The sequence below is a fragment of the Lissotriton vulgaris genome, chromosome 5, assembly GCF_964263255.1.
Source record: "Lissotriton vulgaris chromosome 5, aLisVul1.2, whole genome shotgun sequence".
NCBI classification, from domain to species: Eukaryota; Metazoa; Chordata; class Amphibia; order Caudata; family Salamandridae; genus Lissotriton; species Lissotriton vulgaris.
The window spans coordinates 617605661-617622553 of record NC_141693.1 but is presented as its reverse complement, the minus strand read 5'-3'; the positions used below and the strand labels follow the sequence as shown (position 1 = coordinate 617622553).

Here is a 16893-nt window from a genome sequence, read left to right as displayed (position 1 = left end):
CGCTGCGCTCTCAGATCCACCTTAAATAAAGGGCCAACTTCTCCCAGATGCTGGTGGTATCTAATGCCCGCAATAGGGATAACCCTCAGGCGTCAACAGGTGCTCCTCCACCTGACGAAGATTTTAAACTCATTGATGCTTCGGGAAAAAGGGTGGCAGCACAGGTAGCCAACCATTGGCAGATTGCCAACACTCTGGGGTTGTTGGCAAGGTTCACCGGGGCCCATTTGGGCGAGATGGAGTAACTCCTCCAACATTTCCCTGAGGGGTACAAAAAGCCAGCTCTGAGGTCGGCAGCTCTGGCCATTATGCAACATACTCACCCCACTTGTAGGGTTTGTTGGTTCTGTGGCGAAAAGGGCTGGTCGAAGCTCCCTCCTGGCGAGAACCCTGGCACTTATTCTTACAAATTAACCACGGCTTAGAAGTGTTTAGCCATTCCACACATACAACATTTTATGAACAACATATTTATTTTTAAAATACGCGTTGAATTGCTGCTGCATTCGGCTACTAAAATACAATATTTTAACCCTTTTAGCCAAGCAGCATCATAACCCCTGGATTGAATAACTTGGAGTCTGCCACTTGTATGTTAACAAGCTACACATTGTAAGTGTTCGAGATGTGGCCATCTGCAACAAAGTGCTATAGCTTTAAGGACAAAATAAAAGGGCACCTGTCATCACAGAGGTTCCAGGGGCACTATAAATTAAAGCCAATACCGTCTTACAAGAAGCCTTTACATTCGCAGATTAACCCATTTCACAGTCTTTGATTTTTCAAGAAGCAAACACCCTGGCAAGGCTTGATTATTAACTGTGTTCCTCTGCTTCACACAACAGAACTCTCCCTCCTTTCCACATCAGCTAAGATATCCCAACTGTTGGAATTAACCATTTCGGCTCGGTTTTATTTTTTTTAACAAAATGTAGGGGGAATTGTTTACGTTAAATTAAAAACGTACAGGTGCATTGTGCCCCAGAAATCCCCATACATATCAACCGGAGTGAGAGCAACCAATTAGCTACAGAACACCAGCGAAAGGTCGTAGAATTTCTGTTTTGAGCAGCGCCAAGAGCCCCTAAACACCCCATTGTACAGCTAGATCAAGTGCTGCTCCCAGAGCAAGTCCTGCAACATAGTAGCACCATTAAAGCTGAAGGAAACCACCCTACAGACCTCCCTCCCAGCCCGTCAACTTAAGAGCTTCGCCAGCTAAGTGCATTAACAGCAATGTAATTCTGCCGTTTGACATCTAGCCAATAAAGTTTACCTTGTTCCTCCACTGTATGGCTGTTTCAGTGCCTGCTGCAACGCATAATTTGAAAAAATACGCATTTATTTTTTCATAAATATTTATATGAATCACTTTTTTCTGTTTTAGTGACAGGCATATTGTTTGGAAAGAAAGTTATAAATCACAAAGCGTGGATTGATGCACATAAGACATGTGTTAATATGTTTGTCTAAATCCTATTCCGAAATGAGTTACTTTTATCCACTTTTCCTACGTTAGTGTGATTCTAAAATGAGAAATTTGTCAGTTTCAAGATGGTAGTTTTATTGGCAGACCACACAGTAAGCTCAAGTCACAAACCTCGTGCAGCCGTAGCAAATTTTTGAAACCCAGAATGACCGTGCGTGATAGGCGTGTCTAAGCCAACATTCTATAGCAAGCGCTCAAACGTGCACTTATCACCTCAACAAGGGCGAGGATTGCTTGACAGCGAACCAATGACAAGCTAAACTCTTATCTAGGCAGGAAAAAGAAAATGGTTGAGAGGGATGTCCTTTGTAGTGTCTAATAAAACAACGCTTTTGTAAAACTAATAAAAAAAAACTATATACATTTTGTTACTTGAATAAGTAGACATGATCTGATGTTTAAACGTATCAGCTGAGATGATAAAAATGTTAATGATAAATTAAGTTAACTCGGATCATGGCGTGCGTGCCCCTCCATCCGGGGAGCTGAACAAAATATTTGTAATGCAATTGGTCTTGCATTTATCTGCTAGACCTATTGTATTTCAAAGAAGCGTCGCCATTGTCCTGGCTGCTTCAAAAGAGAAAGCGGGCCTGGCGTGCTGAACGTAAGTAAAGCACGTCTTGCATGCAGCAAGAGAAACATAATTAAGAAAATAGTGCCTACACACTTAAGAACACGTACCATGTAACAACCGAAGTAAAGAGGCCAGTAGCCATTGGAGGTTACACATGAAGAGAAAGCGATACTAAGGAGGGACTAAAGCCTCTTTATGAATCAGACATCAGCATTTAGGCAGGACACTGACACAAGCCAACATGGGCTAAGAGTGGGCGGGGCTTCTCTCCCATATTCCCCTTCAGCCGTCTTGCAGAGCAGGGCATGCGCTCTAACTCTGGCTCAACCTAAAAATCGCTGCATGCAGGAGTACTAGGGCAGCTGACTGCAACAAACATTTTGAATTTGAGGCCTGCTTTGTCGGTGTGAAATAAATGGTCTCGATGATGAGCGAAAATATGGTGTGATTATCCAGTTCTCAGCAAAATATCTCCAATTCATTGTTAATCACATGATATTAATACAGGTATGCTTTCTTTAAAATCACCAACAGCGTAAAATTGGTTAACTCCCTTTATTTTTATTTATTTCTTTAGAAAGTTTTATATAGCGCGAACAAGATCTTAGCAGATAACAGAGCGCTTTACAAAGGCAAGGTGGTGGTGGTAGGGTGGGTACATGAAGGAGTATAGTTAGGAAGGAAGGTCATCAATTCAAGTAGTACAAATAAGAGGGGGAGCATGAACAATCAGGTATAATTGCCTGTACGTATTTGCTCCTTGTGTAAACACACGATTACATTGTCCACTGTTGCAGGAGTGTCAGTTGTGGGACTTGAATTTTGAAAAGAAAAGCTGCTACCTTAATGAACGAGACTTAATTTTTCTCCAGATTTCAGGAAATGATAAATTGTAACATTCTTTCGTTTCAGGACACAGAGGAGTTTATTTTACCCACAGGAGCTAGCAAAACGCGTGGCCGATTTGAGCTGGCTTTTTTCACAATAGGAGGATGCTGCATAACAGGTATAGTTGCATTCAGTTGGTTTTAGGCAGCCTTGGCGCGCCTCTCCCTGATCACACAACAGTAATTGTCCTACATATTAAGTGTTCTGTTAACAGGTCCTTTAAAATTATACATTGCCTTTTCCAGTTTGACTGTGTCAAGAATTCACTATCTATTTAGGTTCTTAAATGTGAACTTGCAGTAGTTTTAGTCATTTGAAGTGGATTCCGGTTACATCCGTGGCTTGCCACGTGTTGATGTCGCTGCTTGCATTAGTTTATTCTCGAAGATATCCAGCTCTCTTTAAGCAGTCCTTAATTGATAGAGCAACTTTGTGACACTCCATGACTATATACATTGCGAAGAAGATCAGAGTAAGGATTCCTACCTCACATTTTCGAATTTTGGGGGTTGGGTGGGGGGGGGGTTGCGGGCTGTTTGGCTGCTACCTCTTTACCTGTATACCTAAGTTAAGGTAGGACTAATTTATATAAACGACGACGTTTTGTTACTTTGTCATCGCTGCTACCTCTTTACCAATGCATATATGTATGCTCCCGAAGAAAGGGTAGTTTAAAAGTATCCATTTTGATACCTCTGTTAGCATTCAGATTCTTGAAATGATGATTTTTTGCAAGTTTGTCAATTTCATAAGATGAATTTTGAACTGGAGAGTCGATAGTTTACATACTGCCGCCAAATAATGCTCACTAATTTCACTTTAGACCATGGTGTCATACCGCGCATTTTCAGAAGGTGGCAGGAGTGCTCTACGCTTTGAGGAATAATATTTTTGTCTTGTTCTGTTCATTTGAATAACTCGAGGAAGAATCAATAAATGTGTTGGTTGGTATCTTGGACCCCGGTTATACATTTGTTTCTGCTGAATTTAAATGTCCAATGAACTGAAAGAGTCAAGCTTTTATACATGGAATTATGCCATTAATTTAGTTTTTTCCCCTTATGAACCCCCTTACATCCTATTGAAGCTAATGTGTGTTGTATGTCATCCAAATAATAAAATGTGAATTGTGGATGGGAGGAGGGATTTAATCCGTATGCTGCTAAATCGAACCCGCGTTCTTAGTCTGGTACATTCTAGATTTAAATGTGGTGCCTTGGTATCGGGCTGCCATAGGTGACATTTTGTGCTGTCGTTGTAAATTAATCGGTACTGCCCTGAATATAGTGTCTTTTTGACGGGAGAAGTCCGTGAGTGTGAGACTAATATTGAATCTAACATGTATATCTTCTAGGGATCTGCGTTATTACAGTTTTGATATGCTCACTTAATAAGGGAAAACTTGATTTCTAGAGCCACCATCTACTAAGCTAAAATAATTAAAAATGTGGATGATGGTACTACCTGCATTTTAGCATGGGTATTATTTGAAAAGGTGCATGTTCCTGCAACATTTAGGTTATAGATAATTGTAAATGCTATTGCCTCTTTCCATGGACTTTATTTCCTCCTCAGGAGTTTGGTAGAAAGTTGGCGGTAAATGGCCATTCTGGCCTTTAGTTGAATACCTTCTTTTACTATGTGACTGTCATTACAGCACAAGTTTGTTTTACACTCGCCAAGCACCACAATTGTAAGGAAAAATTCTCCTTGTAGGGCAAACTTACCCCAAAAAAGCCTCCTCATACCGACCTAACAATTATCAATATTTTTTGTTCAGTCTTATTTGTACACCCCAAATAATGCTTAGGCTATTAGCTAACATACAGGAAGTGGTATATGGTGCGGAGTTTCTACAAAGTGCACGTAAATTAAAAAACTTAAGCATTCTCCATGGCTCCTTTTTGAAAAATATAGGTGTTTGGGAATCTTCAGAAACGCTGCCTATTGCAAGAATGTACTTCAGAAGCAAGTCATCTGACCGTGCGCTCCAATCACTACTAAATCTGTTAAAATGCTGATCTTAATTTCTCACATGCTTTAGTTCTTCTGTTATTTTTTATTTTTATCCATCAGGTGCTGGATTTGGTGCGCTGAATGGATTACGAATGGGTTTGCAAGATACTCGTAGTATGGCCTGGTCCAAACCAAGAAATGTACAGTAAGTCTCTTCCGAAATCCTGTTTCTTTGAATTGCTTTTCGTTTCTTTGTTCTCTGCATAACATTATTTGACAATTGTTTAGGCTACATGTGGCTGAAATACCGTGCTCTCCTGATTTCAACACTGTATTATACTGCATTAAGCTTTGGTCCTAAGCTGTTGTGCCTATTATATTTCAGTGGAATAATTCATCAGACTACAAATAAATATGAGCTGCATTTATTTCATGGGTACTCAAAAATATTTTCCCTATGGGCCCAAAATTATGCAGTTTGCTATGACCAGGGCTGCATCGGTGCCTGTATAGTAGTTAAAACTGTGGGAGGAGGTGACTGTAAGGTGGGTATCCATACTTCCCAATAAATTAAACCCGTGGTCTTTAGAAGGGAACTAGATTTTACATTACTGTTATGCTGCATCGAAGTTGCTTTCCCTCTTTCTCACCACGGAGTCAGGCTTCTCCGCTTGCTATCGTTCCCATTGGCTAGTCAAGTTATGTGATCATTGAATTGGAAAGAAATCGAATCTTAGGCGCCTCAATCTCTTCATGTCTTGAGGCTATATTAGGAGTGGTTAGAAACACTTTCAGTGAAAGTAGTAAGTACTGTAAAACTCTTTTTTTAAAGAGCCCCCAACAAGGCTTTCAGTTAAATGAAGTGGACAGGCGTAAATGCTCCACTGTGCCGCTAGACCTGGAACAGTGGGAAAGGTTTAGCCAGGGCACTAGGAGACTTGACACTTCATCCTGACTTTACCCCTTTGCAAACATTTAATGGTTTTGAACTTTAAAGTCTCAGCAGATTCCACAATACAGTGGCATTTGTTTGGTGAGAGTAGCCCCTAAATCTGTCAGAACCATTCACACACCAGTTGTGTTGTAAAAAGGTAGAAACCAAGGAACCAGAGGGCATTTAGTTTCCCCTTTTGAGGTCGAGCCTGGGCAGCGCATACGCTGCTTTGCTGCATGCTGTATTGGAGTATAGTGTGAAGCCCTGCCCACTCTCCTCCCATATTTGTCATTTTGCTCGTCATTGTCCTTCGTAAATGCTGGCTTCTGATTCGTTAATTGGTTTGTTAGTCCCTCCTTAGTATCGCCTTGTCTTCATTTGTAACCTCCCTTGAGTTTAGTTGTTACACGGTACGTCTTTTTTAGTCTGTAAGCACTATTTTCTATAATGAGTTTCTCCTACTGCAGGCACAACATGCTTTCCTGCAACATTCAGCACGCCGTGTGCACTTTAACTTTCCAAGCAGCCCGTGACAATGTGGGCCGCTTCTTTGAGTAGGTCTTGCATTTATTAGAGTTTGAGCTATTGGCGTTGTAAAGGATAATGGCTTTTAATTGTGTTAATTGGCAAAACGGCTCACTAAAAGGCATCGTCATTTACAGTGCCAATAGCTTGAACTCTCGCAAATGCGAGTCCTATTGCAGTGCAAACGTGTGTTCCGATTAATGCTAGTCTTCCCCTTGTTACAATTGAATGCTCTTGGAAGTATATCTGACTTTTTTTTCCTTAAACCAGAGATGGTCAGAACTTTAATCCATGTAAACACTGATAGCAGGTATGTATGTGATGAGAAATGGGACCAACAATTATATTATACAGAACATTTAATTTGCATCTTGAGAACCTTGCTAACCGTTTAATACGGTCATGATTCTGCTTTGAAAATATAATCCTGTCTGGGTGTATGCTGAGCTCTGTTAACAGGTATTTACTCAGCCCCGGTCCACAACATAAGCCTATGGTAGAATAAGCGCGAACTTCCTTTAGCCCCAGCAATAGTCAGCTGTCCTTGCATTGCTGTGCTTGTGACTGTGTTACATTGCTGGGAGATTGAGACGCTGCCACTTTATTCTGGTTGTCGCCTTCACCGTTCTGGTGACCGTTGACCCCAGTGTTTGGTAGCGGCATGCTTCCTAGAGAGTGCTCTGGATGTTCTCCGTGACTGTTCAGTTCTAGTCTGGAAGCATACATTTATATTATCTTTTGTAAGGGTTTCTTTTCCTCTAAAATGTCTTCTAAATTGGGATGGTGCTGTGTTCCATGGTGGTGTTTCCTTCTATGATATCTGCTAGTAATGAAACTGCTGCATGGAGTCATAATACTGATAGCTCTCCACCTGCATTGTCATCTAGTGTGACCTCTTGTGTTTGGCATACATTTACTAGTTAACTTATCAACACACTGAAAACAGCCTGTTTGTTCGCACGACTGGGAATGCATGCCTTAATATCTTTTGTGGCCATCTCTTATTTGAAGCTACATCTTTAACTACTCGCCTGTGTCGTGTATGGGGGTTATGGGTGTGAGAGAAATTGCATCTGTTAAATGCACCGGAAGAAATGGTTATGAAAAGAATAGAGGAAATGTTTGCGTGCAGTCACCACGCTTGGTGTAAGCTGCACTGACCTAGCGGTGTGTCGCAGCGGCCAGAGCTAGAGGTAACTGGTCAAACCCCCATCCCCAAGCAGCTCCGCATCATGTGACTGGGTAGTAGCCCACTTAATCTCCCCAACGGCGACCAGCCTGGGGCTTCCTCAGGGCGTTTTAGGGAAAGGTTTTAGTCAAAAAGTCATAGCGACTAGACTACCTACCACGGATGCGACTCGGACCATTATGCTTTAAATACAAAATCCTAGATCTTATCGAATGATATGACTTTGACTAAAACCTTTATCCTAAAATGCCCTGAGGAAGCCCCAGGCCGGAAGGCCATGTAAGGGGGCGAAACACGTGTTTGCTGTTTTTTTCCACTCACTCTTGAGGATAGAGTGAACACTCTTTCATAAATAATTCACACCAAAAAATCAGTTCGTAATTGGCATTTTTTCCTGGAAAGAATCATTACAGAAGCATGCTTAGTCTTTTTTGTGATTTTGTTTCCTTTCTAGCATACTAAAACCCCTTTATACATATATCATTTGTACCCAGGCATGGTTTTTAAGCTGACACAGGCTTTCTTTCAAAGTGCTGTAAACTGTGTGATTGAACCTCTATGTACTTTATCTTCTCTAGATTATTCCCAGGCTGGAAAAGCCTGGGCCAGGAATACTTCTTTCTAGGGTGAACCTTGGCCTGATACAAGTATTGGCAAAGCAAATAGGCCTTGTCTTTGTGACCTATTGCCTTTGCCAGTGGTTAGCAGTGCTATGCAGCATTCCTTTTGCTATGCAGCATGGCTAAGGAGCAAAAAGGTGCTCTCTAGGAGTGCTTGAGCAAAAGAAAATGTAGTTCTCTAATAGGGAGGAGTGGAAGGACACAAGAGGCTATGCCAGGTGAGGGACAGACTCAAGATAGACACAGCAAGCCATCAATAAGTAGTAAGTAAACAAATGACAATGGCAGGCTCTGGTAAGCTGACAAATGGTCTTTTGCGACCAGACAGTTAGGCTGCTTGAGCTAAATAATTGAATCGGATGAAAACAGGCAACAGGCACTGGGAATGCACCTACAAAGATATTCCAAAGAAATTCGTGTTGTTGGCCAGTGATTGAAATCAGATTCTCCCCCCTCCTCCCCCTTGGGTTGCTTGTTATCCAGATAGCAGCACTATTTGCAATGCTGGGAATGCCGTTATCCCATTTGAAGCTACGGAGGATAGGCCGGTTTCCAGAACCACTGCCTCAGTGTCCTACAGGAAGTTTTGTAACTGATGTAAGATACGGGGCAAGGACACCATTTTGAAGAATGCCGATCTCCCAGTTTGGATGAGGGGAGGCCGAAAGACACTCTAATATCCGCCCTCAAACAATTTTTAATATGGGCTCACAGTTGTGCTTCCATGCCACCCCCACATCCGAGGACACGAACAGACCCCTGTGGTAATTTGCAGACGAACCGCCCAGTTGAAGCTCTGCGGATAAGCATTTTTCCTGGGAAACATTAATATGGAGCCCGAGGTATCTCCAAAGATTTGCTTGATACAGGGATGCTCATGCAATTTTAGTTTGCCTCCGTTGGACTTAGTTCAAGTACCTTCATAGGGATTATGACCCGACATGAGGGAACACTGACACAAGTACTGATAGAACAGATTGAACTCTGCCCTTAAATGGCTACTGGGAATCATTGATTATTTTGAAGGCGCAGATTACACTTCTGAGTTAATCACGGTGCAATGCATGTTGGGCAATGGGTCATTGCACAACACTGGCTGAGTAACAAACCGCCACCACTTAATGAATGGAGAAGGAGTATACTTGGAGATGGGTTGCCCTAAGAAGATTTGGGGTGCCTGGTGGAAACACTTTGCTCTTCAGCCTAGTTATGTGGGTATGATACGCATCTATTGCTTTAATGCTGAAAAACTTGCATTATGATCTCTATGCAAAGCTTATCTTCAAGTCTTGATGCACATTTCTTAAATGTCCGTCCTCTTTGTATTAACACAATTAAATAATAACTGTTAAAGAGTTTTCTTGAAACACCTAGGATGTCATTACAGTAATATGAAGGGTGGGGTGTTGGTCATTATGGTGGTTACATCCGTTGTTTGCATGACTACAGTAAACCTAAAGAGCAATTAGTTGTAGTTCTGCATTAACTAGTAGACTTGACAGAAGATACAATTTAGTTGCTTGAGGAAATGCAAGTGGCTTAAAACCCAGGCTGTAGCATAATGTGCATACTACCGAAATCAGTACATAAATTGAATAGAGCAGTCCTTTTTTTAGGTCTCGACCTCTGCCAATGCGCTTGCGCATTGCAGATGTCGAGACATAGAGGTGGAAACAGGAAAGCTAAATTAGGCGGATTACGCTTGCGCATTGCAGATGTCGAGACATAGAGGTGGAAACAGGAAAGCTAAATTAGGCGGATTACGCCGAGTGCATGTGCCGTGCACATGCTTGCCGTTTGCTCCCCGAGCCGCCTCCATTATCGCATCAGACCCGCCACAGAAATGCCGAGCTTCACACGTCAAAGGAATGCTTTCCCCCGCCCCATGCCTCTTCTCTCACCCTCTCGCTGTTTCCCTGCCCTCCCACCATCAGCCTCTTCCTCGCACTCTCGCCCCCCTCACTCTTCCTCACCCCAACATTTGTCTCACACCACAGACTGCTGCTCCCCAGCCCACCCAGCAATGCAGAGAGCTATTCCCTCCCACTTACTGGATCCCCTGCTCCCCCACCCGACTTGAAAGGAAGCCTCGCACACCACAACCAGGAAAACACACACACACATTCACAGCAAGATTTTTCTGTGTTTTAAACGCTCGCTGCTGACCTCTTCAGCTATGTAATAAAGGTCATCAGTTCACATCCTGGCAGGACCAACTCACACACACACGTGCTATTTAGTGCTAATTCTTTCACACACATGCACAGAGACCCATTCACAGCAAGATTTGTCTGTGTTTTAAATGCTCGCTGCTGACCTTCAGTTATGTAATAAAGGTCTTCAGTTCACATCCTGGCAGGACCAACTCACACAAGTGCTATTTAGTGCCAATTCTTTCGCACACATGCACACACACACACACACACGCACACATATATTCACAGCAAGATTTTTCTGCGTTTTTAAATTCTCGCTACATACATCTGCAGTTATGTAATGAAAGTCATCAGTTCACATCCTGGCAGGACCAACTCACACTTCCAGCTTCTAAGGTGGATGAATTGAGTACCGTTACATTGGGTAATAGTAGTTAATTTCACCCTCTAGAAGGGTGGAATTCTACCCCCGTCGCCAGAATTGGTGGGGGAGGGTAGTATTCCAAAGTGTTTGACACCTTACACGACATGTTTTGATAAAGCCAGACCAAAGTTAGCATTAACCGCGAGGATTATAATGCACTTGAGTATATGGTATGGCTATATCATAGAACAGCTATAAGGAGAAGGTTCCGAAAGCTGCAGAGGGGCTCAGCTCATGCTAGGGCACCCTCTCATATAAAACCAAGCACTCTGCCTCATGGATTGTCGAGGACTACCATAGGAGTGACTTATAGGTGTGTGTGTGTATGTGTGTGTATAGATATATAGATATATGTATACTATATCTAAGTAAGGGGTGATGACACCACCTTACCCAAGCTGAGTGATCAGCATGTGGTTTCAGTTTGGATGGCCAGCTAGGGGTGGCATAATACATGCTGCAGTCCCTGGTATGCCTTGGATGCACCTATACAGGGGCTCACAAAGGTGACCTAATACCCAATCAGGTGTGTACCTAAAGTACATGGTATCAATTTAGAGAGAGAACAGCTGGGCTGTGGGTCTGATTAGCAGGCCCACAGCCACGCTAAAAGTCGAAAAACCAGAAAATCACAGCAAAAAGTGGGGGTGACCATAGGAAGCAGACCCTACTCTCCTACAGGGGGAAATTAGTTGCTTTGATGTTATGAGTTGATCCGATCTGTGTGACAAAACTGCTTCATAATCCAGAAACATTACTATTTCCTGTTGACACTAGCTTTAAGGGGGATCAGCGTTGGTATATAGCCACTGCTTATGTTATGACCCTGTTTTTCAAGCCTCTTTAAACTTAGCATTGAGAACGCCAGATATCACTTCTGCTAGCTTGGTGAAGTCAGCACACTAAAACACTGTTTGCACAATGATAGCATTGTTTCTGCACAGATTACTGCGAATTCAGTTTCCTGCACATGCTGAGTTTCCTGCGCGTCAGCAGTCTGGTTTCCCTTCGGCACTTTAAAATACATTGTAGTTGTTGGAAAAAAAATGCACCACATGTCTACACAAATGCTTACGTGCCGCTTAAATCATGCATAAACGGCAGTTGGGGAACTATGGTAGTTTCCTGTCTTTTGGTGAAGAGATACCCTTTATGTTTAGTACATCTAGAATATCACCAGCACTTCCCTCCTTGAAATTCTGCTCTTAAGCATGGGATTAGTTCAGTTGCTAACTGTTCAGAGATTTTAATGTGAGCAAGCCTTTTACCATTTTCCAAGAAAGTCTTTAAGCATAGGTTTCGCAAATGCTAGCCTTGCTGAGCTGAAATGGCAAAGGTATTTCACCATTCCCTGTACAGGTTTACTGTGTTCTGTATTGGTGTGATAACATTCAAGTGAACCTGAAATAAGTAAAAGCTCCTAACTTTTTTTTTTTCTCACAAAGGATTTTCAGTGCAGCATAGTTTTGTGAAGGGACAAGGGGGCACACACTATAGAACTGAACCAAGTGTGTATGCAAAATATAATTGGGCAACTCGAACATGTTCGTTCATTGGGGGGGGGGGGGGGCGGTTAGCTCCTTCTGTGATACTAATACTCTTAAGTTATCCCACATTAAATATTTTTCCCCACATAATTTTTAAGTTTAGTATTCGTTCAGGTGCTGTCCACTTGGGTGGGTCTAAAACAAATCGAAATGGTAAGCTTCTGTTTATCCGCATTGTAAATTCCAAACTGGAACTGGTTATTTGGTATTAGCTTTTTTTAAGTATGTGTAAATATTATTTAATAGGCTATGGTAAAAAAAAAATATTTGTGGAATCTTCAATAGCTATTAAAAAATGAACAGAACTTTTTAGGTCTCGCACCTGCGATACCGGGCGAAGCTTTGTCGCAGCCCTGTCTCAGCGAGACCTATTGCTGCCGGCTCTGCTTACAAGGAGACAGGAGACAGGAGATGGGCACGTGCAGCCTCAGGAATCGGATCAGGTCGCGTGTGCATTCATCATTTCCTGTCTCCCTTGAAAGCCTCCAACACACACAGCCACACCCCCCCTGCTTTCGCGCGCGCGCGCGCACACACACAAGCGCACATGCACGCACCACACCCACCCCTGCTGCGCGCAGACATAAGCGTACCGGGCGAAGCCCTGTCTCAGCGAGACCTATTGCTGCCGGCTCTGCTTACAAGGAGATGGGCACGTGCAGCCTCAGGAATCGGATCAGGTCGCGTGTGCGTTCATCATTTCCTGTCTCCCTTGAAAGCCTCCAACACACACAGCCACACCCCCCCCTGCTTTCGCGCGCGCGCGCACACACACACACACGCACACACACACACAAGCGCACATGCACGCACATACACGCACCACACCCACCCCTGCTGCGCGCAGACATAAGCGCACAGACAACCCCCCTACAACGAAACCCCACTCACTGCATCGGCGCCACTCCGGACTTCTGCAGCATCCGCAGGTCTCTCCCTCGGGCATGGGAGCCCCGTGTCATCACTGATTCTCAAGCCAGCCACTCCGTGGGCGCGGGCTTCAGAAGATGGAAGTCCCGCCCCACGACAGGTTTCGTTTTTCGGCAGTGCACGCGCACATCTTAAGTGTTAGCGAGCAGGTAATCACTGGCTGTATGTCCTGATGCTGGGGAGGATTCTAGTGCATGCTAGGTTTCATCTCTTGAACTGCCTGGAGTTGACGTCTATCCCAGAGGTTGTCATTTCCTAAATTTTTCAAAAACAGAGTTGTCTTTTGGGCTCCTTTATTGCAGCATGTGATGTCCATCTCGTGGAGTGATTTCGAAAGTCAATGGCGATATTTGTTTAAGGCTTCTGAAATCAGTATCCATGCTAGCTGCCTGTCTTTTTGGTTCCAGCAGCCAATGCCATTCTGTATTCTGTTTCTGCTATATACGTCTCTTGTTTTTACTATAGCTATCGCTTTCTGTGCTGCTTGTTTTTTTGGATCCATTTCACTGCTGCTCCGCTGAAATGCGCCCTCACTATCCTCCCTGACAGCAGTTATCTGCTCAGTCAGTGCGGAGAACAAGGGGCGGCTCGGGTTTCAGTTGTCCGTAGAAAGCCAGGACACCTCCCCGGGTTTCCTTTCACGGGTAATACCTTGTTGCTTCCAGGGGACAGGAATAATTGGGGAGTGCACCTCGGAGGATCGCATCTCACAGATGATATCGATGCCTGATTTTTGATTATAAGAACAAATCAATGTAAGTGGCCCGTGTGAGTGCGGGGCTGATGGAATCAAGGCTGCACACGGAAGTTGGGACTTCCGTCTCTCGTGGCTGGCGTGTGCCCTTATCCTGTACGTGCACCGTGTATGTGAAGTGGCAGGTGTGTACAATGCTGTTTTCCAGCACACGCCCGCTCAGTATATTTGCAGTTTACACTGAGTGAAATTCATATAAATTATTTTCAGTGTTCGTGGCATTCGCAGTGTTCACTCGTGTATTCTGTGCAGAGGCAGTCCACAAGAGGTGAACAGTGTGTGTGGTGCGATGGTGAATATTACACCGACTCAACGGGTTCACAGTTTGTAGGGATTGAAGGTGGCATTAAGACAGTGACTTATTGCACACACATTCATGGCTTTCACAGTGCATGGCAATCGGTGCATTCATGCATTACATTGGGAGTCAGATGCGAATTAAGCGGTATATCTAAGTCTATCTTTGCATTCACAGTGTACCTGGAGTGCGGAGTGTTCGGTTCTGTCACCTGGCACAGTTCAGCAAGTACATTCGCAGTGCACATAGATGTAAAGGTGTATTTGTTATCACTCGGACTACACTTCCTCCTTGAAGTTAGACGTTGAGTGCAAGGGGTGTGCATTGCACTAAGTTTCAGTGACTTACCCGTGCAATTCACACTGCACTCAATATATCTCAATTGTACATACCGGGAATGGTGCATTCCTGCGTCACCTAGTACCTAGTGCCTATATTTGGAGTGTACACAGAGTGAAGGTTGTATGTAATGCATACATTCCTGGTGTTGGCACGGCACACACATTAAGTTATGCGCTCTCTTCATTCAAAACGCACTTGGATATAACATATTTAGCTCTATAATTGTAGGTATATCTCTTCATGGAAGTGCAGTTTACATCATCGAAAGTTTTATGTTATGCTGTCACAAATGTAAGTTGTAATCAATCATTGAAAATGTATGTTTCTAGCGCTGGTGTCGGTGATAGCCCTTTTGCAGCGCTGAACTCCTGTAACACTGTCTGTAAGGAGCAGTCTACTAGGAGTGGATTTTGTAAAGTCTGTGAGCCAGTGAAACCTCTGCCCTGCAGCCACAGCGAAGAGGGCAGTGGGGCTGGGTCACCGAGACTGACTCGGCATGGACCAAATATGCAGAATGTGCAAAAGTCGCCCCCAAACAGTCCTGCCCGCTATAAGAACTTCTTACACTAGTTAAAGGGCTCGCCCACGTCTGGCAAGTTACACTGCAAGAAGCAGACGTCGTAAGAGTGTTTGTGTGCACCGTGAGCTCTTGTAAGTTAGTACGTGATTCCTTACTGGCTCACCCGTGGGGTTGGAGTCTCCCGTTTTGACATGCATATAGATGTCAGGATTGACACTCCTTAATTCTATGTGTCCTGTTATATTTTCTGAAATGCACATTTGGGGAAACCTGCCCCTTCCTTTGCATGCCACATGCAATGTCCCTGGCCCCTGCCGATTGACACATGTCTCACCGACAAGTCCTCTTTCGGGACGGTGCCTTTATTTCAGAGGTTGACATCTGCAGTCCAAGCATGTTTGGATGATGACGCGCTCGGTGGTATTAAAAAGACAAGCAACTGTGCGCCAGACCATTTATAGATGCGGAAACCGGTGTTTCTGTCGACAAACAAAACCATGTCGCAGAAATAAAACCCAGAGAATAGAAAGGGTTAGGACACCCAAGGAAGGGGGAGGAGCAAAAGCTATTTTTTTGTCACCTTAGTTGGGCGTTAAAAATCAGTAACATGCTTTACATTTCTTCAATACGTGTGCATGAAATACTGAGCACACTCCTCTGCATGAGCAGCAACTCATTTCGGTTTGGGGACAGCTGGGATGGCATCGCCGCAAAGCCTAGTTTCATGGTGTCCCATAGAGTAGCAGATTGTTTTTGGGGAAGATACACCGGGCGCCCACATAAATGTGATGTTTAAAAAAGCTTTATTGGAGCACCCAACCTGTTGTCATTCCAATCCAAGGAGTCAGGAGTAACTGACCACCTTGAAACTCTGTCTTATCAAACCATCTCAACACACATCATAACACAGATCCATTCTCAGTGGTAGGTGTGCTGCATTGTGGTTAGAGACTAGGTGCCGAAGGGGTTAAATAACCCATGGCCGGGGCCAGTATTCAGTAACACACTAACCTGTTTCATAAGATAACTTCTAAAGATGTGGGTCATGACACCCCTACCTTCATAATGAAGAAGCCTTTCAATATTTGTGATATATGTTCTCATGTTCCAGAAGAAGGGTCCGATGGTAATAACCCCACGAGCCGTACTCCTATTCCCAAACTAAGAAGCCCACTTAGATCCAAATACGAGACTGCCAGTAAATTGATCATTTTTAAAGTATGGTTTCATGCCCACACTGAGGATGTGCTCACCTATGTGTGCTTCCTCCCCACTTCCTTCCGTGATGTGCTCACCCATGTGTGCTTCCTCCGCGATGTGCTCACCCTGTGTGCTTCCTCCCCACTTCCCTCCCCAATGTGCTCACCCTTGTTTGCTTCCTCCCCACTTCCCTGCCACATAGTTACTCTATCGCACCACCACAGCATCACTCTGGGGCACCACAACATCACTGCGCTACCACAGCATCACTGAACGCCACAGCATCACTCGTCGCAACCACAACATCAATCAGCGCCACCACAGGATCAATCTGTGCAACCATTCAACAACTGGTTCAAATATTTTCTCTCAATGTTTCAAGCTTTATTACAAATGTCTCAAAAGGATGTTAATATTTCACTTCTGTTCTTGGATTTTCGTCACAATAAAATACACTGAACATAATCTTCACTAGATATTTACAAAAGTTTAATCTATTGCCATTAAAAATTACAATAACTTTTATTTAAGTATTAATTATTAA

General features: G+C 43.7%; 1 protein-coding gene and 1 non-coding gene across 4 annotated transcripts in view; both read left to right on the top strand.

Annotated features, from left to right (window-relative positions):
• LOC147711325 (mitochondrial import inner membrane translocase subunit Tim23) overlaps positions 1-16893 on the top strand; it is a 73853-nt gene that overhangs the window by 12210 nt on the left and 44750 nt on the right. For all 3 annotated transcript variants that reach the window (XM_086922066.1, XM_086922067.1, XM_086922069.1), the window contains exons 3-4: positions 2979-3072; positions 5031-5115. In XM_086922066.1, coding sequence (XP_086778192.1) covers positions 2979-3072; positions 5031-5115 — 179 coding nt within the window. The remainder of the gene's footprint in view (positions 1-2978; positions 3073-5030; positions 5116-16893) is intronic.
• LOC147711328 (small nucleolar RNA SNORA74) lies at positions 6893-7096 on the top strand. The gene has a single exon (XR_015296319.1). It is a non-coding gene; the product is annotated as a small nucleolar RNA SNORA74 (small nucleolar RNA).